General features: G+C 63.7%; 3 protein-coding genes and 1 non-coding gene across 7 annotated transcripts; 3 read left to right on the top strand and 1 right to left on the bottom strand.

Annotated features, from left to right (window-relative positions):
* Window positions 1-280: 280 nt before the first annotated feature.
* WDR18 (WD repeat domain 18) lies at window positions 281-6,689 on the top strand. Of its 4 annotated transcripts, none has more exons than XM_077121394.1 (10): window positions 281-523; window positions 1,032-1,142; window positions 3,064-3,197; window positions 3,509-3,650; window positions 4,255-4,398; window positions 4,526-4,590; window positions 4,694-4,818; window positions 5,518-5,684; window positions 6,015-6,083; window positions 6,319-6,689. In XM_077121394.1, exons 1-10 carry the CDS (start codon window positions 281-283, stop codon window positions 6,445-6,447), a joined length of 1,329 nt encoding a protein of 442 aa, XP_076977509.1. In that variant the 3' UTR covers window positions 6,448-6,689. The 4 variants fall into 4 exon arrangements, with proteins under 4 accessions (XP_076977509.1, XP_076977512.1, XP_076977511.1 ...); XM_077121397.1 differs by lacking the exon at window positions 281-523 and adding an exon at window positions 585-627; XM_077121396.1 differs by lacking the exon at window positions 281-523 and adding an exon at window positions 696-757.
* Window positions 6,690-10,290: 3,601 nt separating this feature from the next.
* GRIN3B (glutamate ionotropic receptor NMDA type subunit 3B) lies at window positions 10,291-18,037 on the top strand. Its single transcript, XM_077121392.1, has 9 exons — window positions 10,291-10,931; window positions 12,808-13,397; window positions 14,372-15,413; window positions 15,591-15,736; window positions 15,818-15,933; window positions 16,100-16,251; window positions 16,564-16,728; window positions 16,801-16,868; window positions 17,054-18,037. The coding sequence occupies exons 1-9, from the start codon at window positions 10,506-10,508 to the stop codon at window positions 17,421-17,423; spliced, it is 3,075 nt and encodes a 1,024-aa protein (XP_076977507.1). The 5' UTR covers window positions 10,291-10,505; the 3' UTR covers window positions 17,424-18,037.
* Window positions 17,485-25,235, bottom strand: TMEM259 (transmembrane protein 259). The gene is made up of 11 exons (XM_077121393.1): window positions 24,800-25,235; window positions 20,869-21,150; window positions 20,091-20,190; window positions 19,810-19,920; window positions 19,602-19,724; window positions 19,417-19,517; window positions 19,278-19,335; window positions 19,112-19,195; window positions 18,863-18,995; window positions 18,676-18,775; window positions 17,485-18,593 (listed from the first exon to the last, which is right to left on the bottom strand). Exons 1-11 carry the CDS (start codon window positions 25,016-25,018, stop codon window positions 18,090-18,092), a joined length of 1,815 nt encoding a protein of 604 aa, XP_076977508.1. The 5' UTR covers window positions 25,019-25,235; the 3' UTR covers window positions 17,485-18,089.
* A 326-nt stretch (window positions 25,236-25,561) lies between these two features.
* LOC143651150 (U6 spliceosomal RNA) lies at window positions 25,562-25,668 on the top strand. The gene has a single exon (XR_013159883.1). It is a non-coding gene; the product is annotated as a U6 spliceosomal RNA (small nuclear RNA).

Here is a 25,668-nt window from a genome sequence, read left to right as displayed (position 1 = left end):
CTTGATTATTTGAACGTGAAAAATGACAAAAGAATCCGAGAGGTTGCGACGCATCGCCAAGGGCGCTGGCAGCGGTCTCCCTGTCTCCATTCTGAAGAAGTCTAACCTTCTCCCGCGTAGTCCTCGTTGTCCCCCTGGGTAGGAGGCTAAAAGACCATTTCACAGGCCGGCCCTGTCCCCTAGGAATGTGCGCGTGCGCGGGACCACGGCCGCCGGGGGGCGGGACATCGGACGTCGCCTCTCTAGCCCGCCCGCTGCAAAAGCCCGCGTCTCGCTAGTGATGACGCACTTCCGGGGCAGCGAAGCAGGCAAGATGGCGGCGCCCATGGAGGTAGCGGTGTGTACGGATTCGGCGGCCCAGCTCTGGAGCTGCATCGTGTGGGAGCTGCACTCGGGCGCCAACCTGCTCACGTACCGCGGCGGCCAGGCCGGGCCTCGAGGGCTGGCGCTGCTGAACGGCGAGTACCTGCTGGCGGCGCAGCTGGGCAAGAACTACATCAGCGCCTGGGAGCTGCAGCGGAAGGTGCGGGCGGCGCGCGCCGGAGGCCAGGCTCCTTTGGGGGCTTCACGCCACCGAGACTGGTGGAGGGGAAGTGTCGGAGGGGGCTTCAAGCGCCCTGATGAGGGGTGGGGATGGGAGCGCGGTAAATCTCGGTTGGGGGGGTTGTGCGCACGCGCGGGTCTGGGGGCTTTTTGAGGTGTGGGTGCGTGCCTTGGGGCTGGTGGGACCAGATGGGGCGCTGTGCGCAGGCGCGGAGTTGAGTGCTTTCCGAGGAGTAGCTTCCAACCCCAAAAAGGAGATCCCTTAACCATCAGGACTCACCGCATCCCCTCCATTAGCATCCCCTCTATTGGGGTCAAGATCTGGTCCCTACCGCTGCCCCCGGTCTTTCTCAGGGTCCCCCACGCCCCCCACCCCAGCTTGGTTCAGACCTCCCCTGCCCCGGGGGTCCCTCCATGGGTGGCCCTCCTCATCCCCTGCGTGGGGACCCACTCCTGTCCGGTACTCACTGGGCTGCCGTGTTCCCTAGGACCAGCTCCAGCAGAAGATCATGTGCCCAGGGCCGGTCACCTGCCTGACCGTGGCGCCTAACGGCCTGTACGTGCTGGCCGGGGTTTCAGAGAGCATATACCTGTGGGAGGTGAGTGCCGGCAGCACACAGGCTGCTCACCCGCGGCTCGGAGGTGGCCTGAGTGTCCCTCGCAGGGGTACTAGGATGCCACCGGGAGGCCCAGACCCCAGGCTGGCCCCCTTCCCACGTGTTGAGAGGGTGGGCTGCTCCACAAGTAACCTGAGCTCTGCAGGGCCTGTGGTGGGCGTGTTTTACCACAGGTGGTGGCCGCATTTGGGGCTCACAGGCCAAAAGTGACAGGGACAGAGAGCTACCTCTGGGGGGCAGATTGCTGCACTTCAGCCCCACATTTTCCCTCCACGGGTGAAGACTAGGTGGTAGACCCCCTCCCCTAGCTCCCCTTCACTCCCCCACTCCCCCAGCCCAGGGCTCTGCCTGGCCAGCACTAAGGCAAGGCTTATTTTTGTTGCCCGCGGCATGTAACCGAGTGGGTGTGGTTATGTAGATGAGGGGGTATGGGCATGTGATTATACGGGTATAGTGACCCCAGATAAGTGCCTCTGTGCGGAAGTGGGTGTGGCAGAGGAAGTGGGTGTGGCAGAGGTGGTCATGTGTGGTTGCGTGGGTTTGGTTATGCAGATGACTGGGCGTGGCTGTGCCCCTACCACCACGTTTCTGGAACCTGGCTGCAGTGGGCGAGGCCTCCACGTGGATCCGTGCAGCCTTTGCAGGATCTGGGGCAGTAGAAGCAAAGGGAAACCTGTTTCTGCCCCTCCCAACCCGGGTCCTCACCCACATTATGACTTTGGTCTCCCCCAGAGGGTTCTGGGGCATCTTAAGCAGTTCCAGCATGAGAGGTTTCTGAATGTTGAACCATGTCAACCATGGAGATGCAAGGGACATTCGTTTTGAGGCCGTAGCTCTGGAAGAAAGGGAGACCAAGGCAGAGCAGGCCCCTCCCAGGCTATCTACCACAGCACCATGGGTAGATATGGTGGGCCTGGGCCTTGGGCCTGGGAGATGAGAGTTCTCGGGGATGAGGGGTGACCTGGAGTTAAGGGGCAGGTTAAGATTGAACCGCCAGGAGCCCATGACTGGTGCCACCTGCTTGGAAATTTCTAGCCAGTGTCAGCCATGGCGACATGGAACGTCTACATGGCTGGCCAGAGGTGGGCACCGGGTCTGGTCCCAGTTGACCCACATTCCAGCTGCTTTTTAATTCCCTGCCCCCTTCTGCAGTTAAAAGGGGGCATGGGGAACAGGGGTCTGAGGGCCCAACCCACGCCTGCCCCAGCCCCAAACCCCAGCACACCGATAGCTGTTACCAAGCACTGGCTGGGAGGGTGTGGACTACACCCCATTAGCCTCCTTTTCCAGGGGAGACAGAGGCCCAGAGAGGGGGCGCAGAAGGCCGTCCTCTACCCCATACACAGCCCTTCCCGAGCAGTGGGAGAGGGTCTTATTCTCACCCCACTGGCTCTTACATCCTCAGATGACACCGATACCCCAAGACTTTGCAGTACAATGTGCCTTGGCCTTGGGGCAGCTTCCTTCTCCCAGCCAGTCCTTAGTACCTGGCCTGACTTCAGGTCCCCTCACTGCCCTGCCTACACTGCCGGAGTCTCCAGAAGGACGTGGCTTCCACTGGGATCATGAGAGGGCCAGCCTGAAGTCCTTCGGGGACCCTTCACAGTGGCTTGTCCCGCTCTCCCCAACAGAAAGCCCCAGGCCCTCCCTGCAGCTGCTCTCATGTCCCCTTGGCCTGTGTCATGGAGGGGTGGGAGCCCAAGGCATATCTCCCTCTGTGGGTGGGAGCAGGCTCCTGGAGTGTCCAAGAAATTTAAGTGGGGGTGGGGTGGGGGCTTGGGCATCAGGGGATATGGAGCCCTGTGGTGCTTGTGGCATTGCAGGGTGGGGATGGGCCCAGGCAGCTGTGGCCCTGTGCCTCACCCCACCCCCACACCCAGTTCCTATCCTCACCCCTCACCAGGTGTCCACAGGGAACCTTCTGGTCATTCTGAGCCGCCACTACCAGGATGTCTCGTGCCTGCAGTTCACAGGGGACAGCAGCCACTTCCTCTCTGGGGGCAAGGACTGCCTGGTGCTGGTGTGGGGTCTCTGCAGGTAGTACCCCCCCCCACCCCCAAGTCCCAACCCCCTGCTCTCAGGGACAGTGGGCTCTCCAGGTATCACTCAGCTGTGGGGACGTCCTCAAGCCATAGCCATGGGTGGAGAGCCTCGTGTCTGAGGACTCAGGGTGGCCAGAGAACAGAGGATGGGGGCTAGGCAGGAGAGGACTGCCCAACACAACGAGGGGTTCACATTTGGGGGCCATGAGGAGTGGGGCCCTGGTCCCTCGGGGCACCGGGGACACAGGAGGGTCCCCAAGGAGTGGGACTCCCTCTCCGAGCATTGCCTCTCCCTCCCACCCCCAGTGTGCTACAGGGAGACCCCTCCAGGATCCCCGCCCCCCGGCACGTCTGGTCTCACCACACGCTCCCCATCACAGACCTGCACTGCGGCTTTGGGGGGGCCCTGGCCCGGGTGGCCACTGCCTCGCTGGACCAGACAGTGAAGGTAGGCCCCCCCTGCCCCGCCCCGCAGCTGTTGGCCAAGTCCACCCTCCCCACTCTGGCGGGCCTTTGAGCTGGGCCTGGCGGGTTCTTGGCAGTGCTGACCAGTGAGTCACCCTCTCCCACCACTGCCAGAAATCCAGACGCTGCTTAATCCTGGGGCTTCCAAGCCTCTTCCAGAGGCGACGGCGAGTGTCTGACCTCTGTTGACTCAGAAGCTCCCTCTAACCCCCCCCCATGTGCTTCCAAGCACCTGGTCAGGCGATTGGGGGGTGGGGGCAGGGCTGCAGGGCAGGAGCACAGAGTTTTTGTCTCGCAGACAGCCTGGGTTCTAAGGCCCCTGATGCCCCCCTCTCCGTGGGCAGTTTGGTCGAGCCCCTTTCCCCGCTCACCTAGGTCCAGCCTGTGTTCAGATGCACACGTAGACACACCTGCCCTGTCCAGCTGTCACATCCTGAGGCCCCTACTCCTTTCTCCTCCTGCTCCCCTCAGTCCAGCTTCCCTTATTCATCCCTATCGGGGCTCTCAGCCTCCAGAGGCCCCAGCCCTTAACATCTCCCCACGCTGATGATCCCGGGCCCCTCGTGGCCCCCCGGCTTCTGCCCCAGCTCTGGGAGGTGTCTTCGGGCGAGCTGCTGCTCTCGGTGCTGTTTGACGTGGGCATCGTGGCCGTGACCATGGACCTGGCCGAGCACCACATCTTCTGTGGTGGCAGCGACGGCTCCATCTTCCAGGTCGACCTCTGCACCTGGGTGAGTAGTGTGCCCTTCCCTCGAGATCCCCCCAGGACCCCCTGCGCCATCCCTGTGCAGTGGCAGGGAGCGGACGGTCCCCCGGGGTGCCCAGGACCTGGCTCACCAGGCGTGTCGGCCTCCACAGCCCGGGCCAAGAGAGAAGACCTTCCAGCCGGAGCAGGAGAACGGGAAGATCTTCAGAGGACACAGGTGAGGGCACCCCAGCCTGGCCCCTCTCTCCCTGGGGCAGTCCGCCATCTGTGCTGTCTGTCCTTAGTCCTGCCTGGGGTCAGTCCTATCCATCTGTCCTCAGGAACCAGGTGACCTGTTTGTCCGTGTCCTCCGACGGCAGCCTGCTCCTCTCGGGCTCCCACGACGAGACCGTGCGCCTGTGGGACATTCAGAGCAGGCAGTGCGTGCGGACCCTCACCCTTAAAGGTGGGGGCCTGGGCCTGGCTGTCCCTTCCCATGTCTCCTGCCCAGCGCCAGCCCCTTTCCCAGGTCCCTGTGTCAGTCTGGGATGAGAAGAGGGGCCTGGTACGATGGCGACCCAGAGGCCCGGCCACACCCGGGGAAGCTTGGTCTCCCGGGTGGAGAGTGCTGGGGCTCCACGGCAGGTCACCCCTGAGATCAGCTGAGCGGAGGCCCTGTTTGCCCAGCCCTGGGGTACAGCTGGCAGTGCTCCCTCTCTCCCTCCCTTACTCACCCACCTCTCAGGCTGTGGGGCCCGGCACAGCCCTGCAGGAGCTCGCCACATGGGGTGGGCAAGGGCCACTGATTGTCCCTGTGACACAGAAACATGTCCTCTGAGTCGGCCGTGCCCTTGGCAGTCAGCCTGGCACCCTTGCAGCTGCTGTCCTGGGGCCCCAGAGCAGGGAACTCCCTCGGGCGTGGCCACCCCACATCTGCTCACTTGGGGCTTCCCGGGGCCTGGCTCCCTGGAGACCCTGAGGGCTCTGTGCTGATTTCAGCTCTCCCCAGGGCTGATGCTGCTTGCTAGAGATGCAGGACGGGACCTGTGTGTCAGGGGAAGGATCCCGGGGGGGGGAAGAGGAACACCAAGCCTCAGCATGGAGCCCACGGGACCCGGAGGGGGAGGGGAGGGGGCTGCGGGCCTGACACACGCCCCCTCCCCAGGCCCTGTTACCAATGCCGTCATCATGCTGGCACCCCTGGCTATGCTCAGCTCTGACCTCAGGCCCAGCCTGCCTCTGCCTCACTTCAACAAGCACCTGCTGGGCGCCGAGCATGGGGATGAGCAGCACCGCGGGGGCCTGACCCTGCGCCTGGGCCTGCATCAGCAGGTATGCCCGCCCCCTGGCCGACCCCCGCAGTGCCCGGATGGATTGAATTCCCAGGGCACTGCAGCACCCCTCACTGCATCTCCGCTGCACGCCCGCAGCCTCAGTCCCTGCCCGCAGCCCACCGATCAAAAGTGGAGGGGAGTGGAGGGGCCAGGCGCGGGACAGCTTCCTCCCATACATGGCCGCACAGAAGGGACCCCTGGCCGATGCTTGTGTTCTTTTGGAAAGAGACCCCCTGCCGTATCCCCTCCCGGGAGGGGATTACACTTGATGACACCTGGGGTGGGCGGTGCGGGCCACGAAGGCATCCACGCAGCCACCTTGTTGCAGGGATCGGAGCCCAGCTACCTGGAGCGCACTGAGCAGCTGCACGCGGTCCTGTGCCGCACCATGGAGAAGGTGGGCGGGGCCGGGGAGGGGCGGAGGCAAGGAGGGTGGGGCCCGCGGAGGGACCGACGAGCTGGGGGTCGCCTGCCGCTGTGGAGGTGCCGGGTCTCCTGCCTTGCGCAGCTGCCACCACTCAGACCCAGTGCAGCCCCAGTTCCTGCTGCCGCGCGCGTTGAGAAGAAGGGCAGCGGGCACAGCCCCCCTCCCCCGGCCCCTGAACGCGACCTCTCCCCCCCATGCTCCCCAGAACGTGCTAGGCGGCCAGGAGCAGCTGCGCATCCGCGTGACGGAGCTGGAGGAGGAGACGCGCAGCCTGCGCAAGATCAACCGCGACCTCTTCGACTTCTCCACGCGTGTCATCACGCGGCCCAAGTGAGCGGCTCCCGGGGCCCAGGACACTCAGGACGCTCGTCTTCGCGGGGTGCGCACCTCAGGGCAGGGGGCCGCCCCTCCGGCTGCAGGCCTTGGCCTGGGTTCCACATGTGCGCTAGGAGAGTAGCTTCCTGGCCCATCTCGTGTCCTGTGTGACTTGACTTTGGTGGCTGGGGCAGCGTCTCTTGGGGTCTTTTGTGTCTTGTTGGTGCTGCTCGTTTTTTTACAAAAATGATTTAAAAGTGTCTCCTCTCCAGGCCTCCCTGTGTCTGGGTTGCACCCTGCTGGCCTGGCTGGGCTGGGACACCTGGCAAGGCGGCAGAGGTCCGTGGGAACATGTAATGTCCTGGGAAGCAGGCTCAGTAATCAGGGCATGTCCCTGGTGCCACTGCCCCATCCTGAAGGTGGTGGTGGGTAGCTCTGGGGAGGGGGCAGGTGGTCCTGGCAGCCCGTGGCAGGGCAGAGATGCTGCTGTTGGGGTGCACCCTGGGGGCTGCCCCTGAGTTTGGTTTTCAAGATCATTCTAGTCTATGAGGATAGAGGGACCCAGAATGGATAAGGGTCGCATGGTGGGGCAGGGGGAGCTTTGTTCAGGGTGTACCACTGGCACTGGGGAAGGGGCACATCCTCTCCCCTCCCCCCTCCCTCCGTGTGTCACCACCTCTTGAGGAAAATGGCAGCAGCATCACTTGTTTGGCCTTATCCAGAAGGGCCACCTACTGGTCCCAGCTGAGCTGTCCCCCACTGCCGAGAAGGAGCAGAGGTGGAGCACCCCATGGCCCTCCGACCTCAACTGCCATGCCTTCCCCCTCCTGCCACCATCCTGGCCTCAACTGGCCCCCACCGGCTACCACTCACTATTCCAGGACGGCCAAGCCCCCTCCTATATCCGTCACGTTCAGTTTGGCCCTGGGAGGTGGCATGGAGTCACCCCAGGGGCCCCCTGAAGCAGGCCACAAGGGTGTGGGGAGTGCCTGGCCATATGGGCCATTTTGAGTCCTAAGTTGAATGTCCCTTGTTTGATGAGAGGAGCGACATCCGCCTGCATGGGTGGCTGTTGCAAGAAGCGTAGAGCTGCCAAGCGCTCGGCCCCAGGGGTGTTGGGAGGGGGTCCAAGGCGGAGGGGTCTCCCACCCCAGGTCTGGGCAGCCACCTCTGCGTCGGGATCCCCATCAGTCACAAGGGCCTCAGGACTGCCCGCAGAAATTTCCCAAAAGTTGCCCCCAACTGACCGCCCTGCCTAATGGTCCAGAAAATCCACGTGATGGAGCAGGTGCCTTGGCGGCTGGTGAGCTGCGGCCAGCGCTGAGCTCATGGCCTTGGCGAGGGGCCCACCTTCCCCCTCCCCAGTCCGCTGCACCAGGATGCCTGGCATGGGCACAACTGCAGACAGCTCCAGCCACTGGGCTGTGCCCAGCTCCTGTCTCTCAGCCCAAGGAGAGGAGCTGAGATGGGGCATCACTGGGGCTGCCTGTCTTGCCAGGTGAGGGGCCCCCTGCCAAGTACAGGGTCTGCATCACCACATACACACACCCATGTGTCTACCCAGAAGGGGCCTTCTGCCAAGCCCTGGATGCCGGCCAAGCTACATGCCACCCCCCAGCAGCCCCAGGGTCACGGCTCTTCTGGGTCCCTGGTGGGCAGTGAGAACCCCACAGTGCAGCTGAGCAGGTAGAACTGGGACCCCTCCCCAGTGGCAGGCCTAGTCCCAGAAGGCCCTCGGGTAGGACTTAGGACCCCCAGAACCGGGTCCAGCTGCCATACTCACTGGTTTCTCCCAGGGCCTGCTCCTTCTGCAGTGCATGGATCCTGGCTCAGGCCCCTGCCTGCTGCACCCCTGCCCCTGAGCTCTCTCTGCAGCCGGACCACCCTGCCTGCCCATGCTTGTCCCTGCCATTGTCAGCTCAGAGGGAGGGAAGTGCCTTGGGCTAGAGGCCTGGTAATGGCCTGCCTGGTCCCTGCCCTACCCATGTTTGGCTAAGCCCTCTGAGGGCAGCTGGGCTTATGGTCTTGAGATAGGCTCGGGGTCTCCCGACTGGGCAGAAATTCTGCCCCCAAGCAGTTTCCTTTCTTGGGATGCTTTCCTTCCCCTGCCCCCGATTCCTGCTGCCAAAGGCTCCCATCTCTGCTCTGGACACCTGGTTGCCCCATAGGTACATTAGGGGGTCTTCCTGCTCATCGAACCAGCCCCATGCCAGCCACACATCCCGGCAGTGCCCCTGGGGACTCGTCCTAGGGGTCGGGTCTGTGTCTGACTCCCAGGGCTCCCCAGGCCAGGCCGCTGACCCCTTTGGGTGTGAGCCACTGGAACCAAAAAGGGGTGATAGCCACGCCATGCCCACCCTGCTGCTCTGAACAGGAGGCCCCAGGGACTCATTGCAACTGAGGAGCCCAGGCACAGCTGGATGTTGACATGCAAACGGCTCCAGATTGGCTATCACCAGCCTTCCTCTCATCTTGAGGGAAGGTCACCTGGTCCTGGAAAGTCACCGTGGGCGTGACGGGTGGGTTTAGAGCTCAGCATGGAGCAGGGGACAGACGAGTGGGGGCTAAGGCCTCAGAATTGGGGTGGCCATGCCCCTCCTGGACCTTAAACAGCGTGGCTTTACACAAACTAGACCTGCTCTGGACTCAGTTTTCTTGTCTGTAAAATGGGGATATTTCCCTCTCATAAGTCCTTGAAGAACCTTTGGGGAGCTTTGTGTTTGACATGTGTGTACGGTGCGTGGCAAGGTTACTGGCGTGGGGCAGGTGTATTCAGGTGTGCACTGGCGTGTGCAGACACAACTTTGTAATGTGAGGCCTCACATGCAAGGGGTGACCTGGAGAGTGGGCCCCTTGAAGGTGGGCAGGGTGCCCAGCACGATGACCCCAGAAGGTAGCATCAGGGTGGTTCAGCTGCTGGTCACCTGGCCAGGTATTTGGGAGAAATGAGCCCCCTTGTCATTCATCACTGAACCACCCACCCCTTGCCACTGTGGCTTCAAAATTCACTCCCTTTTGCTGGCTGGCATTTGACATTTTTATTCATGTAATGGACTTTTCTTTCTGCATCTATAACATTGGCTCCAGAAAGAGATGGCTTCTACGTGTGTGTTAAAAAAATCCACCAAGTATAGATTCCTTCATTAGAGCAGGAATATTCCAAAGCCTGTGCTGCCCTTCTGTCCTGTGGATCTTGGGAGGTTCCCAACCCTTGGTTTTCTCCACCTAACCCCACTTGGGAGAAGGGGACAACAAAATTTCATGTCAAGGTGGGATAAGTCAGACTTCGTTCCTGCACTCCCAGAGCTCAGTGGGAGAGATGGAGACTTAACAAGAAGGCAAATACGTGCATGAGAAGAGGTGGGATGGAGATGCTGTAGGCAGGGGGTACTTAAATAGAGCCAGGGGTCTGTGTAGAGAACTTCTAAGGGGCAAGTGGAGAACGTTTCTCAGAGCAGGGGCACTTGACACTGGGTCTTGAAGGCTGAAGAGGAGTTCTCTGGTCTGAGCTGGCCTGTCCATGGCTGGAGAGCAGGAGGTATTGCTCTATAAGTCTCCATCAGGCATGCCTGCCTCAGTTTCCCTGGGGTACACACGGTATTAGGCACACAGGAATGTTTTCTGACTAGGGCCTGCCCCCTGAAAGGTGGGGGTGCCACTGGTGAGACCGAGGACTCAAATTCTGATGCCTCATGGCTGTTTCTCTATCTGAGCAATGGGTGACAGTAGCAGTCTGGGAGAGGAGTGTTGGGGCTTCTGGACAGGAAGACGGGTGGGGTGACAGCAGAGGTTGACACAGAACCCCTTCCTGGCACGAGCCTTCCCCCTCCTTTGTCAGAGAGATGACTGGCTGGGAGCAGTGGGCTGTAGCCACGTCCAGCTTGGGTGGCAGACAGTGAAGGACTCTTGGCGCCACCTCCTTCACCACCGGCGCAGTGGATCCCGCCCCTCCCCGGGTGTGCGGGGGCCGGCCGAGGTGCAGGGGACAGGAGCACTGGCCAGCCGCGGTCCCCCCTCCCGCGCCTTGGCTGCCCTCGCTGCTGCACCGCCTCGCCAGCAGTCACCGGCAACTTTGCGATGGAGTTTCCGTGGGCGCTGTGGTTGGGGCTGGCGCTGGCGCTGGGGCCCGGGCTGGCCGGGGGCCACCCGCAGCCGTGCGGGGTCCTGGCGCGCCTGGGGGGCTCGGTGCGCCTGGGCATCCTCCTGCCCCGTGCGCCCGCCGTCCGCGCCCGCGCCCGCGCAGCCCTGGCCGGGGCCGCCCGGACGCCGCGGCTGCCCTACAACCTGAGCCTGGAGCTGGTGGTCGCCGCGCCGCCCGCCCGCGACCCCGCCTCGCTGGCCCGGGGTCTGTGCCAGGCGCTAGCGGCGCCGGGCGTGGCGGCTGTGCTGGCCTTCCCCGAGGCGCGGCCCGAGTTGCTCCAGCTGCACTTCCTGGCGGCCGCCACCGAGACCCCAGTGCTCAGCGTGCTGCGGCGGGAGGCACGCGCGCCCCTCGGCGCCCCGGTAGGCGCGGGGTGGGGCCGGGAGATCCCGGGGCGTCCCCGGAGCACGGGGAGCTGGAGTCCAGATGCGGGACCCAAGGGGACACCAGGAGATGGGTGGCGGGAGTCGTCGGGGAGTGGGGGCGCGGGTTCTTGGGGCCCAGATGCAAGAGCGCAAGGACGCCTGGGAGCCCAAGGCGGGAATCCCCTGCTGAGCGCAGGGGACAGCCCCCTGGTTCCTGGAAGCGGGAAACCCCGGGATGTGGGAGTCCGGGGACACGCAGGACCCGAAGCCCTTGAAAGCTGTTAGTCCCCACTTTGACCCTAGACCCCAGATGTGGGAACCTACAAGACGCCCCATTAGGGACACCAGACTCCTGTCCGGACTCCTGCTTTGGGTCTCGGGGGGCGGGAGACGCGCCATGGCCGGCCCAGTTCCATTCCTGGGTTGCTGGGCAGTGTAGCTGCCTTGGCCGTGGGGAGCCGGGATGCGGGCCCATTGCTCGCAGGCATCTTGCGGTTCCTGCACCAGCCACAGCCGGTGATGTGGAAGGAGCACCTCTCTCCTCTCCAGGGTGTGTCCTCCCCTCCTCCCATCGCCTTTCTCCATCCCCTTCCAGAGACCCCCAAGACCCAGGGTGTCCCCTTGGGTGTCCAGCTAAGGTGCCCTCTCATTCCAAATGCCCTTCCCTGCTCCTCCAACTGCTCCGCCTCCTTCCAATTATTCTCTCCTCCTGACCCTACACCCAGGTCTGGACTGTGGGGGGATGGGTTCAGGATAAGACTGGGGGAAGGGCAGCAGGGCTCTAGGTTAGCCCCCCAAATCCCCCACCCCCATCCCTGAAGCAGCAGGAAGGGGCCCAGCGTGGGAACCCGAGGCAGGGCTGGGTATAGGCAACAGGACAATCGGGATGGTGAGGGGCGGGCGAGCCTCACCGTCCTGGTCCCCAGGGACCACCCCACCCTTCCCTCTTGACCCCCACCTTTGGGTCAAGGCTTTCCTTCTCCGCAGGGAGGGGAGACCCTGACCCTAGGAGAGGCACAGACACTCATTCACCCCTCTCTGTCCCTTTCCTAAAGCTCAGTCCTTAACCCTCTCAGCCTGGTGTAGGGGTGGGGGCCACCAGGGACCCAAATCCAGGCCTGGAGCGCCCTCTGCTGTGGCCTCCAGGAAGTGCGCCTCTGTCCTGCCTCTGGAGGTCCCCAGGGGTCCTTGGAGTTGGGATGTCCCAGTTTCTTGGCTTCGGTAGTGTCTCTAATTGTCCCTCCAGGGCTGAGTCATAGTCCCCAGTCTGTCCCCGGCCAGGCAGCACCCCAGTGCCTTAGGTGTCTGGCCTAGTCCCTCACGCACTGAAGGCAAATTTGTGGAATTTCTGGATCCCAGCAGGCTTGGAGGAGCCCCTCAGCTGAGGTCCTGGGCTGGGTTGGCAGTTCAGCTTGATTTCAGGGATGAAGGCATCGACCAGCTCATCCTTATGGATCCTTGTCCTTAGCCTGCCCTCAATATGTCCCCAGGATCACATTGGATCGGGGTGGGGTGAAGTCAGGACTGGGGCAGAGGGAAGGACCCTGGGTTGGGGAAACCAGAGGGGGGATTTTGCACGGAACATAGGGAAGTCTGAATAGAAGGGCAATGGAGTGGGGTTTTGAAGGATGTGTACAAGTTTGCTGGCATAAGGGAAGAGTATTCCTTGGAGAACAGCACACATAAAGTCTTGAAGTGGGGTGCCTCCAGGGTGGGCAGAGACAACTTTGTGCTGAAGGCAATGGAGAGACACCCTGGGGCAGGGGTGTGGCAGGGTCCAATTTCAAGTGGACACCTTCTGCTGGGTGTGGGAAGGTGGGTGGTGGTGGGCCGTGGAGGCTGTCAACCTTAACTGTGGGCACCCCTTTTCCAGAACCCGTTCCACCTGCAGCTGGACTGGGCCAGCCCCCTGGAGACGCTGCTGGACGTGCTGACCTCTGTGCTACGGGCCCACGCCTGGGAAGATGTCGGCCTGGCCCTCTGCCGCGTCCAGGACCCTGGGGCCCTGGTGGCCCTCTGGACAGGCCGGGCGGGCAGGGCCCCGCAGCTTGTGCTGGACCTGAGCCGGCCAGGCACTAAGGCTGAGCTGCGGGCACATCTGGCCCGAATGGGGGCACCAGCCGGGGGCGAAGCTCCAGTGCCTGCGATTGTTCTCCTCGGCTGTGATGCCGCTCGCGCCCGTCAGGTGCTGGCGGCTGTGCCCCCAGGGCCCCGCTGGCTGCTGGGCACACCGCTGCTTGCCGAGGCGCTGCCCACGGAGGACCTGCCCCCCGGACTGCTGGCCCTGGGTGAGGTGGCACGACCCCCGCTGGAGGCCGCCATTCATGACGCAGTGGAGCTAGTGGCACAGGCGCTGGGCAATGCAGCCCGGGTGCAGCCCGAACGCGCCCTGCTGCCCACTGTGCTTGGCTGCCACGGCCCTCCGCCCACCGGGCCTGAGTCTTCGGGCCGCTTCTTGGCACAGTGAGTGGGGTCCTGCTGTGTGAGGGTGCCCAGGCTGCTGGGGGTGCCCTGGCATGTGTGGCTGCCTCTGCCTGAGTCAGCACAAGGCCAGGTCCCAGGCCCAATCCTTCTGAGATAGGCAGGTCTGTTCCTGTCTTAGTGAAGTTTCTAGAAGCAGGGGTTGAGAAGGGGATTCAGGTGGCATTAGCGGTGCCTGAGAAAATGGGGGAGGTGAGCGATGCAGGAAGGACAGGAGGGGGAGCTGAACGAGGAGGTGGTCTCAGCCTGAATCCCACAGGGAGCGCCAGAGTGCAGACAGCGCCCCAGAAATAAACCCACCTTGTGTCGGGGGCCTAGGTTTTGCTCCCCCATGTCTGCTTGCCCCGGGGAGAGCCTCTCCCATGGCGGCACCTCATAGAGAGGGAGCCCTGTCAGCCACAGGTAAGCTTCCAGGCAGGGAGCAGGTGCAAGACCCCCGCAAAGAAGGCAGGGGGCCATTCACAGAATCCCCAGCCTGCCCAGGCCCCACCCAGCTCTGCCCCTCTGAGGAAAGCTTCCAAAGCGACTATGCTCTGTTAAAAAACCCTAGACGGGGCGGGCCACGGTGGCTCAGCAGGTAAGAATGCTTGCCTGCCGAGCCCGAGGACCCGGGTTTGATTTCCGGTGCCTGCCCATGTAAAAAAAAAAAAAAAAAAAAACCCTAGACGGGTCCCAAGAGTGGACCCACGTGTGCAGGTTACAGCAGGAGGGCACTCAGGTGTGGAAAGGGGGAGGAGCTGGGCGCGTCCTGGCCTGACCCCAAGCCCTGGAGGCATGAGCTGGACAGGGTACCCCTCAGTCAGTCCCAGGAAGCAGGCTGTGGGAGAGCGAGGAGGGGATACCACCAGGAAGCCACAGCCCCTGAGGCATCCTCTTTGGAGACGAGGTGGCCGCTGTGATGGAGGTGTGTGCTCAGCAGAGGGATTCTGATGCGCCTTCCCAACACCCCCTTGCAGGTTCCTGTTTAACTCATCTTTCCAGGGCCGCACGGGGCCAGTGTGGGTGACCAGAGCCTCCCAGGTGCACGTGTCCCGTCGCTTTAAGGTGTGGGGCCTGCGCCAAGACCCGCTGGGCGCCCCGGCCTGGGCCACGGTGGGCAGCTGGCACGACGGACAACTGGAGCTGGAGCCGGGGGGCGCTGGGGTCACCGGGTCTCGATCCCCCACCCCGCCTGGCGCCAGGGCACGGCCCAAGCTGCGGGTGGTGACGCTGGTGGAGCACCCCTTTGTGTTCACCCGTGAGCCGGACGAAGACGGGCAGTGCCCCGCCGGGCAGCTGTGCCTGGACCCTGGCACCGAGGGCTCGGCAGCCCTGGATGCGCTCTTCGCTGCGCTGGCCAACGGCTCCGCGCCCCGCGCCCTGCTCCGCTGCTGCTACGGCTACTGCATCGACCTGCTGGAGCGGCTGGGGGAGGACGCGCCTTTCGACTTCGAGCTGTACATCGTGGGCGACGGCAAGTACGGCGCCCTGCGGGCCGGCGGCTGGACCGGGCTGGTGGGCGACCTCCGGGCCGGCCGGGCGCACATGGCCGTGGCCAGCTTCAGCATCAACTCGGCGCGCTCGCAGGTGGTGGACTTCACCAGCCCCTTCTTTTCCACGAGCCTGGGCATCGCGGTGCGCGCGCGGGACACGGCCGCGCCCATCGGTGCCTTCACCTGGCCGCTGCACTGGTCCATGTGGGTGGGCGTCTTCGCCGCGCTGCACCTCACCGCCCTCTTCCTCACCCTCTACGAGTGGCGCAGCCCCTACGGGCTCACGCCCCGCGGCCGCAACCGCCGCACGGTCTTCTCCTACTCGTCGGCGCTCAACCTCTGCTACGCCATCCTCTTCGGCCGCACCGTCTCCAGCAAGACGCCCAAGTGCCCCACGGGCCGCTTCCTCATGAACCTCTGGGCTGTCTTCTGCCTGCTCGTGCTGTCCAGCTACACGGCCGACCTGGCCGCCGTCATGGTCGGGGACAAGACCTTCGAGCAGCTGTCGGGGATCCACGACCCCAAGGTGGGTGCGCCGGGGAGACCCAGCGCGGAGTTGGGGGCGGGACCCAGCACCCAGCCCCAGGATCAGCTCCTGCCCCCCCTAGGAGACACTGGGGAGGGTCTGGAGGCACTGGTGGGTGCCACGGCTCGGGGAGCCCCTGCGAGGGGAGCCCCCAGCCGACGCGAGGCCGCCCCGCAGCTGCACCACCCGTCCCGGGGTTTCCGCGTTGGCACCGTGTGGGAGAGCAGCGCCGAGACGTACATCAAAAAGAGCTTCCCGGAACTGTACGCGCACGTGCGCCGCCACAGCGCGCCCACCACGCCCGATGGCGTCGCCATGCTCACGTGAGGGGGCGGGGCGGGAGGCGGGGCGAGGCGCGGGGCAGGGGCGGGGCGCCGCGCTGAACCCGCCCCGCCCCTCCGTAGGAGCGACCCACCCAAGCTCCACGCGTTCATCATGGACAAGTCCCTCTTGGACTACGAGGTCTCCATCGATGCCAACTGCCAGCTGCTGACCGTGGGCAAGCCCTTCGCCATCGAGGGTGAGGGTGGGGGCCGTGGTGGAGGCTTGGGGTCTCGAGTTGGGCTGGGATGAAGTCAGGGCCTTGAGGGAGGAGCTGGCACATGCCCTGGGCAGCGGGGAGCCACTGAGGATTCAGGGTTGAGGCTCCCCTACCCTGGCCCTGACCTAGCCCCTGGGTCCCCTAGGCTATGGCATTGGGCTGCCTCAGAACTCGCCGCTCACTTCCAACCTGTCGGAGTTTATCAGCCGCTACAAGTCCTCCGGCTTCATCGACTTGCTGCATGACAAGTGGTACAAGATGGTGCCTTGTGGGAAGCGGGTCCTGGCCGTCACAGAGGTGAGGCAGGACATGCATTGCAGGACAGAAGTGGACATGGGGGCCCATGCTTGTAAGGGCCTCATCTGAGGTGGCCAATCCCACTTACTCACACTGTATATATTTGTCAGTCTTTGTGCACTCCTATCCATCTCCCAAAACCCTGGGTCCAGTGCCCATTCCATGAAGCCCTGATTGCCTTCTGTCCCTGGCCATGGAGCCCTTGCCTCAGCCTGGTTCCAGGTCTCCCTCTCTGGCCTGATCTTGCCTCCCCCAGCCCTGGACTACCCAGCAGCCCACTGCGACAGGTTTGTGCCCATGTCCCACCCACAGACCCTCCAAATGGGCATCCGGCACCTCTCAGGCCTCTTTGTGCTGCTTTGCCTGGGTCTCGGCAGCGCCCTCCTCAGTTTGCTGGGCGAGCACGTCTTCTACCACCTGGTGCTGCCGCGTATCCGCCGGGGCAACAAACTGCAGTACTGGCTGCACACGAGCCAGGTAAGGCCTGGCTAGCAGGGGTGGGTGGACCCCTTGAGGCTCCACCCAACCTGGCCTTGTCTGGGTTTATAGAAAATCCACCGGGCCCTCAACACTGAGCCACCTGAGGGGCAGGATGACAAGCTGGGGCCAGAGTCGAGGTAAGAGGGGTTCTGGAAAGTCCCCCAGGCCCAGGGTGAGCCTCTGGGAGTCCCCACATCAATCCTGTGGCGGTCTCACCTCTCTGGCCTCAAGATCCCTTCCCTACCTTACAGCAGGTATGGGGCCCCCAGGCACCCGGGGTGGCTGCTGGCCCAGCCTGCTCCAGCCTGCCTCTCTCCCACAGTGCCCCTGGGCAGCAGCAGCAACAGCAGGAGGCGCCCATGGGCCCAGGAGGCTGGCAGCAGGTGCGCCAGGCTGTGGCCAAGAAGCAGCGTCATGTGCGCTTCCTGCTGGAGCCAGATGCAGGAGCCGGGCCACCCGAGGGTTGTGGGTTTCCTGAAGGTCCTGAATCCAACGGCCGCCCACCCAGCCCACAGCCCAGCGAACTAGAGGAGCTAGAGCAGCGCATTGAGGGTGCACGGGAGCGGCTACGCCGGGCCCTGTTACGGCGCGGGGAGCTGCTGGCCTGGCTTGGAGACAGCAACCGCTGCAGGCCTGAAAATGCCCCTGACTCCCTGAGCCCTGTGGAGCCCGTGACTACTGCCCAGAAATGATGCGCTGCATGGCCAAGCGCAGAGGCCCACACTCCTGCCGCACCCAGAGACACAGAGCCAGTCGCCGCCGACAGAATGGTTTATTCTATATACAAACACAAAATTTTGTACACTGCAATTAAATAAGAGTGGAATGAGCGCCTCTGCATTCCTCGCCCAGTGATGGAGCCCACAGGCCTCACCCTGAGTGGGAGCTGGCCCTGGCCCGGCTGCCACGATGGACGTCGGCCTCTCCCGACCACACACACACCTGTGTCCACACTGAGGGCCTGCCCGGCCCCTGGGAGCCAGGCCCGGCGCGCAAAGGCACGACGGGAGCACCAGGCTGGGGGACTGTCCCTGCCCTGGCCCCTCCCCTTCACCCTGCTCTGCCTTTGGGGGCTACTACTACCTCCAGTCGGGTCAGTGCCCCTTCCCAGAACCTTCCAAAGCACCCTGTCCCCTGGTCACCGGCCTGCCTCACTGCACCAGCTGGGGGGGTGATGCTTTCCATACACACGCCCGGGGGAGGGCAAACCCCACCTGGGCCCTCCAGGCAAGCAGAATAAACCCTGAACCAACCCAGAGCAGGCCAGGCAGAGGGGGCCCAGCACCCTGAGGGAGCCCCCACACGATGGGATCTGTGTGGACAGGCCCAGCTGGCGGCTCAGCTGCTCGGGGGCCAGCTCAGGACCCCACCTCCGAGGGCGCCCCACTGGGGGCTGAGTGGGTGGGGCTGGGTCTGCTCTCCGTGGCGGCTGGAGCGCCAGGCTCAGGCACTAGGGCATCACTCTGGGAGGCACTGTCCTGGGGAAGCCCACTGGGGCTCAGGGGGGCAGGTGCCCGCCGCTCCAGAAGGGAGGCGCTCAGGCCTGACAGGAACGAGGCGTCCGTGATGATGGCGGCTGTCTCTGCCATCCAGCCCAGGCCGCCCCCAGCCGCGGCTGCCACCAGGGAGTTGGGCGCCGGGGCCTCACGGCTCCCCGCAACGCCAGGCGAGCTGGGATCCAGGGTGGGGGGTGGCCCGGCGGTGTCGGGGGTGGCAGGAGAGCCGGTGTTGTTGTTGAGGTTGTCCTGCAGCGCAGCGGGGGCGCCGGGGCCCGGGGGGGCCTGCAGCAGCACCTCCTGGACGCGTACCTGCTGCAGGATGGCCGGCAGCTCGTAGTGGTGGAAGAAGTAGATCATGGAGTGCTGGGGGGCGGTGCACAGCGTCAGGGTCTGGGGCTCCAGCCAGGATGCGCGGGTGTGCCGCACCCCACCCCCCGGGCCTCACCTGGATGAAAAGCCAGGAGGTGACCAGGGCCAGGCTGCTGTACTGCCCGTTGAAGCGGTAATGGTAGGCGTAGAAGGAGAAGTGGTACAGGTAGAAGAACCTGGGGGTGGGCCAGGGGGAGGCATGAGCCCCCTGCACCCCCGCAGAGCCCCCCAGCCAAGACCCACCCCCAGCTGGCGGTGCTCACCGCAGCCAGTGCCTCTTGCTGGTGCTGGTGTGGCAGCAGATGGCATCATACTGGTCGGCCAGCCACACGACGAGGATGATGTAGAAGGCTGTGGTGGTGTCATTGAAGAACTCGGACATGATGGCCTCCATGCCTAGGGGAGGGAGGGGATGAGTGAGGGGGTGGGGGGAGAGTGGGGGTGAGTGGGGAGGGGCTGGGGCCAGCAGCGGGGGGGGGGGGGGTGAGTGGGAGGCTCAGCTGGGTCCTCACCGACAAGGGCCAGGATGACAGTCAGCAGGGGTGCAGCAGGGAAGGCAATGGCCACGTTCATCTCCAGCATCTGCAGCAGGTCCACTGTGGGAGGGGGCGGGGGGCATGAGGGTAGGGGACCCAGTGACAGCCCCTGTTCCACCCTGCCTGGGGGCCCGACACTCACCGATGAAGACGAAGATCTGGTGGTGGGAATAGCGGAGAAGCATGGAGACGCTCAGGGTCTGGGGAGGCAGGGGGGAGAGCGTGAGAATGGGGAGGGCCGCCTGCCGCCTGTGCCTGCACACTCAGCCCCGCATACTCACAAAGATGACCATGATGACGAAGGCGGCCAGGTAGGAGGTACGCGCCATCCACATGCTGACGAAGCGATAGTGCTCACCGGACACCACGTTCCGCAGGAAGCCTGGGGTGGGGAGGGGGAGAGTGACTGCCTGCCTGTCCCCACCCCCACCCCCACCCCCACCCCCACCCCCACTGGTGGCCGTACCCTTGTTCTCCTCGTTCTCGGCCAGGCCCTTCACACTGGACATGAGGATGTCATCGTAGCCCAGGAACTCGTCCAGCAGCAGGCGGCTGAAGCGGTCCCCGAAGCACTGGTCACGCGTGGGGTCTGTGGGGGTCAGTTGGAGGTGGGGTCAGGGAGGGGTGGAGAGGGAGGAGCCCAGTGGGAGGCGCCCCGAGGTCCCAGCGCTCACCCAGTGTGACGACCATGACGGGGATGCTGAGGCGCTGCCGGGTGGCCTGGGACAAGCGCAGGAAGCCATATTCCAGTGAGTACTCCACGACGTACTCGTCCTGCGGCCACACTATGGGCAGGGTAGCAGGTATGGAGAGGGGCTGGCAGGGCCAGTGGCCCTGCGGGGTACCTGGCAGGGTGTGCGGAGGCTAGGGCAGGGGCAGTGTTGTCTGCTCCCCCCCCCCCAACAGACACAACACCCCATCGTTGTCTGCCCCCACACAGGGGCAGGGCCCCTACCTTTGGTGGGTGTCTGGGGGAAGGGGAACTCCTGGCTGTCGTTCAGGCCATCCACACCACTTGCCGGTTTCAGCACCTTGGGCTCAATGTCCAGCTCGAACTGTGGGGGGCAGGGGTGTATGGGCAGGACGCTGGGGGCGTGGGTGCGGGGAAGGGGCTGAGGGTGGCGAGGTCGGTTCTTCTTTCTCACCCCACTGAGTATCCTCCCCAGCCTCTACCAGGCTTCACTGGCAAGTCCTATTCAAAACCTGGCTCATGGGCACCCCGGCCCTGCTGCTCCCTCACCCTCCTCACCCCATCAGGTGGGAACCCAAACCCTAACCCAGAGCCCATGCACTTGCATTCAGGTGAGGACCTGAGCCCTGCAGGCAGGTGAGTGGGTCGAGGGAGGTAGAGCTGATGCTGCACTGTTCTCAGGGTCTGGTTTCATGAGATCCCCTCAGCCAGGAACCTGGGGCTCTGACCTCTGACCCATCATCCAAACCATTGTCCAACCTCTCCCGTGCCAGCTGGGTCACTGCTGGGACATGAGCCTTCCCAGCTGTCCTCTCTGGGGCACTCTGCCCCATGCAGTCTCTGCCCTCAGATGACCTTTGTCCCCACCAGTGGCAGTCGACCCACGTGACTCCTGACTGCAGGGAGAGGGCCTCGCTCCAGAGCTTCCAGGCACCAAGAGGTGGGAGCAGCCAGAGCCCTCCCGCCTGCAGTGGGCTTGCTGTCTTCTGCACTTAGGGAGCACCTACTGTGTTTAGCACCTGCCCTGGCCCTGGCGGCTCACCTTGACGGAGCTGTTCGCAAACATCTCCATGGTCAGCTCCTCCTCCTCCTCCTCCTCCAGCTCAAGGCTGCTGGCTGGCTCCACAGCCAGGCCAGGGAAGTGTCCGCGGCTGCTGCCGTCACAGAACTGCATGAAGACGGGCGCGCGGCTAGAGTTGTGCTGGACCTCGACGCGCAGCACGCCCTCACGCGGCCACTGCTCCCGCACGTGCTCCAGACAGTTGATGGGCGAGCGCGAGAAGACGATGTGGATATAGGCCAGGACGAAGAGCACAAACAGCGCCTGGGGGCAGTGGGCCGCAGTCAGAAGGCCAGGGCGCAGGCCGGGGGTCCACGGCAAAGCCAGGACCGCCTGAGTGGCTGTGCTATGAGCCAGCCAAGCCCTCGCAGGAGCCGCTGGGGCCCACCCGACCGGCAGTTGGCAGCTCAGCACAAGGCTCTGTCCAGGAGCCACCACCCCCGCAGTCAGGCAGGCACCCCAGAGTCCCCTGGCTGGCCCCTGTTTAAACTTCTGCCTTGTCCTCAGAGTTGCCCTAACCTCACCCCCTAAAAGTAGCCTTCCTAACCCAGCTGGGCACCCATCGGCCCTTCCTGGGCCTGCAGGGTCAGCTGGAACTGCGAGGGACGGTCAACCCTCCTGCTAGGGCTATCATTCCAGGCTAAGGGGGTGGAACTAGAAGCTTAAACAGTGCTTCCCATGGTCACCCTGGTTTGCAGACAAGGAAACTGAGGCACAGAGGAGCTGGGGCTTTCCCACACTGCCTGTTCAACACTGTGAGCGCGCACAAGGTCCCAAACGTGCCCCAAATCCCCGCTGCAAGCAGAGCCACGAGGCAGGGCTGGCAGGGCAGTAGCTGAGTAGCATGACCTGGTGCCCAAGGCGGCAGCCAGGATGTGGGCACACACTCTGCACACCAGAAGGGGCAGGGGCAGCCGGTCCTGAAAAGGGAAAAGGGAAGGCTTCCAGAAGGTCCTGCCATGCCCAGCAAGACCTGGGTCCACCACACAGACGCCACTGAGAGGCCACCAACACTCCCAATGCCATGGCCTGGCCACCTCATGGTCCCTTCACCACCCACAGCTGCACAAGCCAACCCCAGTTGGGGCAGGACCAGGCCTACAGCCCAGCAGCTGCATAGCCTGCCCTTGGTTTCTCCATCCCTAGAGCAGGCAGCAACACACCCAGTCTGTCAACCACCAGCCAGAGGCACCACTTACCTCCCCAAGGATGGCAGGAGCCTTCGCTGAGCCACTGGGCAAGGGGCCCAGCATCCTGCACAGCCCACTCCATGGCCTGTGTAGGTGACTCCCACCCCAGGACCCCACCTCGTCCCAGCCAGAATGCTTGGGGCACCAGGGCCTTTGCACACTCACCCCTCTCCACCCTCACCTCAAGACACCCTTGCCAGGTTCACCCTCCCCAGCTGCCGTTGCACACGTCCTGCCTTCCGTGGCATCCCATGCACTGCTGTGCCCCAGAGCCCAGCAGAAAACCCATGTTTGGGACACATGCTCACACTCCACCGACCCCAGGGCTAAGTCTCTAACACCTCCTCCAGGAAGCCTCTCGGGTGCCCTTGGGTCACAGGCCACCACGGCCACCCAGGGCTCCAATGCCTTGTCTCCGCACAGATGGGGAAGGGGGCAGGCAGAACTGCCCAGGCCCCTCTGGGTGTTAGACTGGCAGGAAGCCCATGCTGGGACCCCATGCCTTCCCCGAGAGAGGCAAAGACAGCAGCTGAATCCCAGCTCTCAGGAGTGCCTCTGGGATATCCCCAACCCTGCTGGGGGCACCCCTCCTACCCTGAGAGCATGGGGGAATCATCTCCTCCCACCCACAGGACATAACAGCCAACCTGACAGGACCCACCAATACGTCAGCCCCCTTCCCCTGTGGTGTCTGCTCAGCAGCTGCCCGGGGTCCAGAGAGAAGTAGATAGGCCTGGACCCCTGAAGCCTGCTGCTCCCAGCCTCTGTGCCATGGAAACCAGCAGCCAGGGATGTGGGGGCCTCTAACGACAACCCCCAGGGGACTGGAGCCACCTCCCCTGCAGCAGGAACGTATAGCTGGTCCCCAAAAGTTACACCACAGTGCAGTCATGGCAGGCAGGGCAGGGTCTGGGCTAGCCCCTAGGCTGCAGACTGAAGGTACCACAAGAGGAAGTGGTCACGAAGGTCTGCCTTTTCAGTGAATACATGGGAAGTCAGGCGGCAGGAAACAAAGACCAGAGCTTTCTGCAACCTCCAGCACGCTCAGAGATCCAGGCCCTTACTCTGCAGGGGAGGCACCAGGGGATTGGAGCAGATCCACAGCAATCCCCAGCCTCCTGGCTCCACCACAGGGATGGGTAGTCCAGCATCCCGGGTGACAGAGGCAAGGGGGTGGGGCTGGAGTCTGGCCAGAGGCCACACAGCCTTTCCATCTCCAAACTCCTAAGGCACTGGGCTCAGCTGCTGGGTGCAGACCTCTGGCCATAGCTCCAGCCCCATTTAAACAACAGCATGAAGCGCTTCTGGTGGTGAAAGAATTCTCTACCAGGTTGGTGCAAACACGTGCTGCATTCCCCAATCAGAGCCCGGTGCGGCCAGAGCCAAGCTTGTGCTCTCAGGAAGCTGAGTCCCAGGTGGGGCCCTGTCCACATGCAGCGGGACCTTCCTGGGTCCCGGGTCAGCTAAACTGTTGTTGTTCTTAAGGAAAAGACGCACCCCCAGACAAACCTCTGCCAATAACTTCAGGCTGAAGTGGAGTCAGGACGCCTGATAGAGGGACCCTAATTCAGTTAGCCTCCAGGCCGGCAGGCGGGCTGCAGGTAGATAGCTGGGCTGAGCCGGCCTAAGAAGGCCAGCTACTCACTGTGAACCCATTTCGCAGACGAGGGGCTGAAGGCTCAGGGGCAGGGCTAGGACCTGCACCCAGGTCACTGGACCACAGGGCTCATGCCCCTTCCTCCCCATGCAGCAGAACCAGCCAGATCCTGGCCCATCTGGGTCAGGCTGGTAACTCCACCCACACCCACCAGCTAAATCCTCCACAGTCTCGACTGCTTCCTCAGCGACGCCTCTGTGGAAATGGTCACTGCTCTGTCCTCTCAGATGTGTCAGGTGACAGCCGTCAGGAGCCCTGTGCCCAAGCAGCGCCCCACGCCAGTGCCTTTCTGACAGGCCACAGACTGCCCTGGCCTTTCCTGCACGGCCCTCATGTTGCTGTTTTGGGAGCTGCCTTCATGGCAGAAGCCTCTGTCGGAGGGAGGGAGGACTGAAGGAGCCAGAGCACAGGGTACAACAGTGACTGATGGCTCAGAGAGGAAGGAGGACAAAGAGAGACCTGGTTCAACCAGTCCCAGCCCAAGTGCTAAGCGGTGAGCAAGCGAGGCGGGGAGGCAGCGAGTGCCACCTGAGACTGCCAGTGACTCTAGTGAAGTGACCTCAGCTAAGTCAGCTTTTTCTAAGAGGCTCAAAGGAGGGAGAATCAGGGTGGGGGGCAGGTGGACCATCCCCTTGCCAGGGAAAGGGGAAGGGGGAAGGGGGAGGAAGAGATGGAATGGGGATCTCCAGTGCACTGTGTCCTGGGGGAGTGGGTAGCAGCGTGGCCGGGAAGGGGAGGAGTGACGGTGGGGGCGGGGGAGGCTAAGGATCCCAAACGTAAGAGTCAGGGGTGTGGAAGGGATTCCCTAACCGGTCGGGGCTGGCCTTCCAGAAAAGGGGTGGGATCCAGAAGGCCGCGGGAAGGGTCCCAAGTGAGGATCAGAGGGTTCCCAGGGGAGGCGGGGTAGGTGAGAATCCAGGCACCGGGTTCATGGGGGCCTGCCGGGGTCGGGGGAGCCCTAATCACTCCGGCCGGGCCCAAGCCTCCGGGGTGAGGTAGGATGCCCCAGGAGGGGGGCTCGGCGTGCCGGCCGAGGTCAGGGGTCGGGGTCGGGGGTCACGGTCACCTTGAGTAGCACAAAGAACTCGAAGAGACGGCGGAAGGAGGGTGGGAAGAGCCGCGAGTATGTGACGGCCATCTTGAAGAAAAGCGCGTGGAAGAGCCGGTCGCGCACGTTGATGAGCGGATTGGGGTTGAGGTTGGGGGTGCGAGGTCCGCGAGCGGGGGCCGGGCCGCCGCCGTTGAGCCCGGGCCCCGGGGCCCCGGGCGCCGCGTGCTCCGACATGCCGCCCAGCGTCACGCCCTAACGGCCCGCGGATCTCCGAGGGCGCCTCCCGGCCGCCATCGCCTGTATGCTCGCCACCACCACCACCTCCAACGCTCACCGCCGCCCGGCCGCCGCCGCCATCTTCCGCCTCCGCGGCCCTGCTGACGCCAGCGAGTAGCCGCGACGGGCAAGAGCGGGCCCCCACTCCCGCCCGCGGAGAACGCTGGGATGTCGGCGGCCAGCCCGCGGCGGCCCCGCCCCTGCACTCGGCCGCTGGGCTCGCCGGTGCCGGGGACGGGGCGGCGCGAGGCCAGGTTATTTTGCATGTTGAATCCCAGAAGACTCCGCGGCTGCGAGGCCGCGCGTGCGGGCGGCGGATTAAGGCACAGCTGAGGATTTCGGAGTGATTAAACACATCTAAAGTCAATGTGACCATACAATATATCCCTTAAAGTTGCGTTCTAGAAAATTTTGCTAAATATACACCTACAGGTGGTTGACCTAACTGTAAAGAACGAAATATTGAGACCTTTATATACGACTGCCTGGATCACCAGATTTGTGCTCGCTTCGGCAGCACATATACTAAAATTGGAACGATACAGAGAAGATTAGCATGGCCCCTGCGCAAGGATGACACGCAAATTCGTGAAGCGTTCCATATTTTT

Source organism: Tamandua tetradactyla, chromosome 11 (genome assembly GCF_023851605.1).
Source record: "Tamandua tetradactyla isolate mTamTet1 chromosome 11, mTamTet1.pri, whole genome shotgun sequence".
Taxonomy (NCBI): domain Eukaryota; kingdom Metazoa; phylum Chordata; class Mammalia; order Pilosa; family Myrmecophagidae; genus Tamandua; species Tamandua tetradactyla.
Note: the sequence above shows the minus strand (reverse complement) of the source record. Positions and strands in the feature narration are given on the sequence as shown.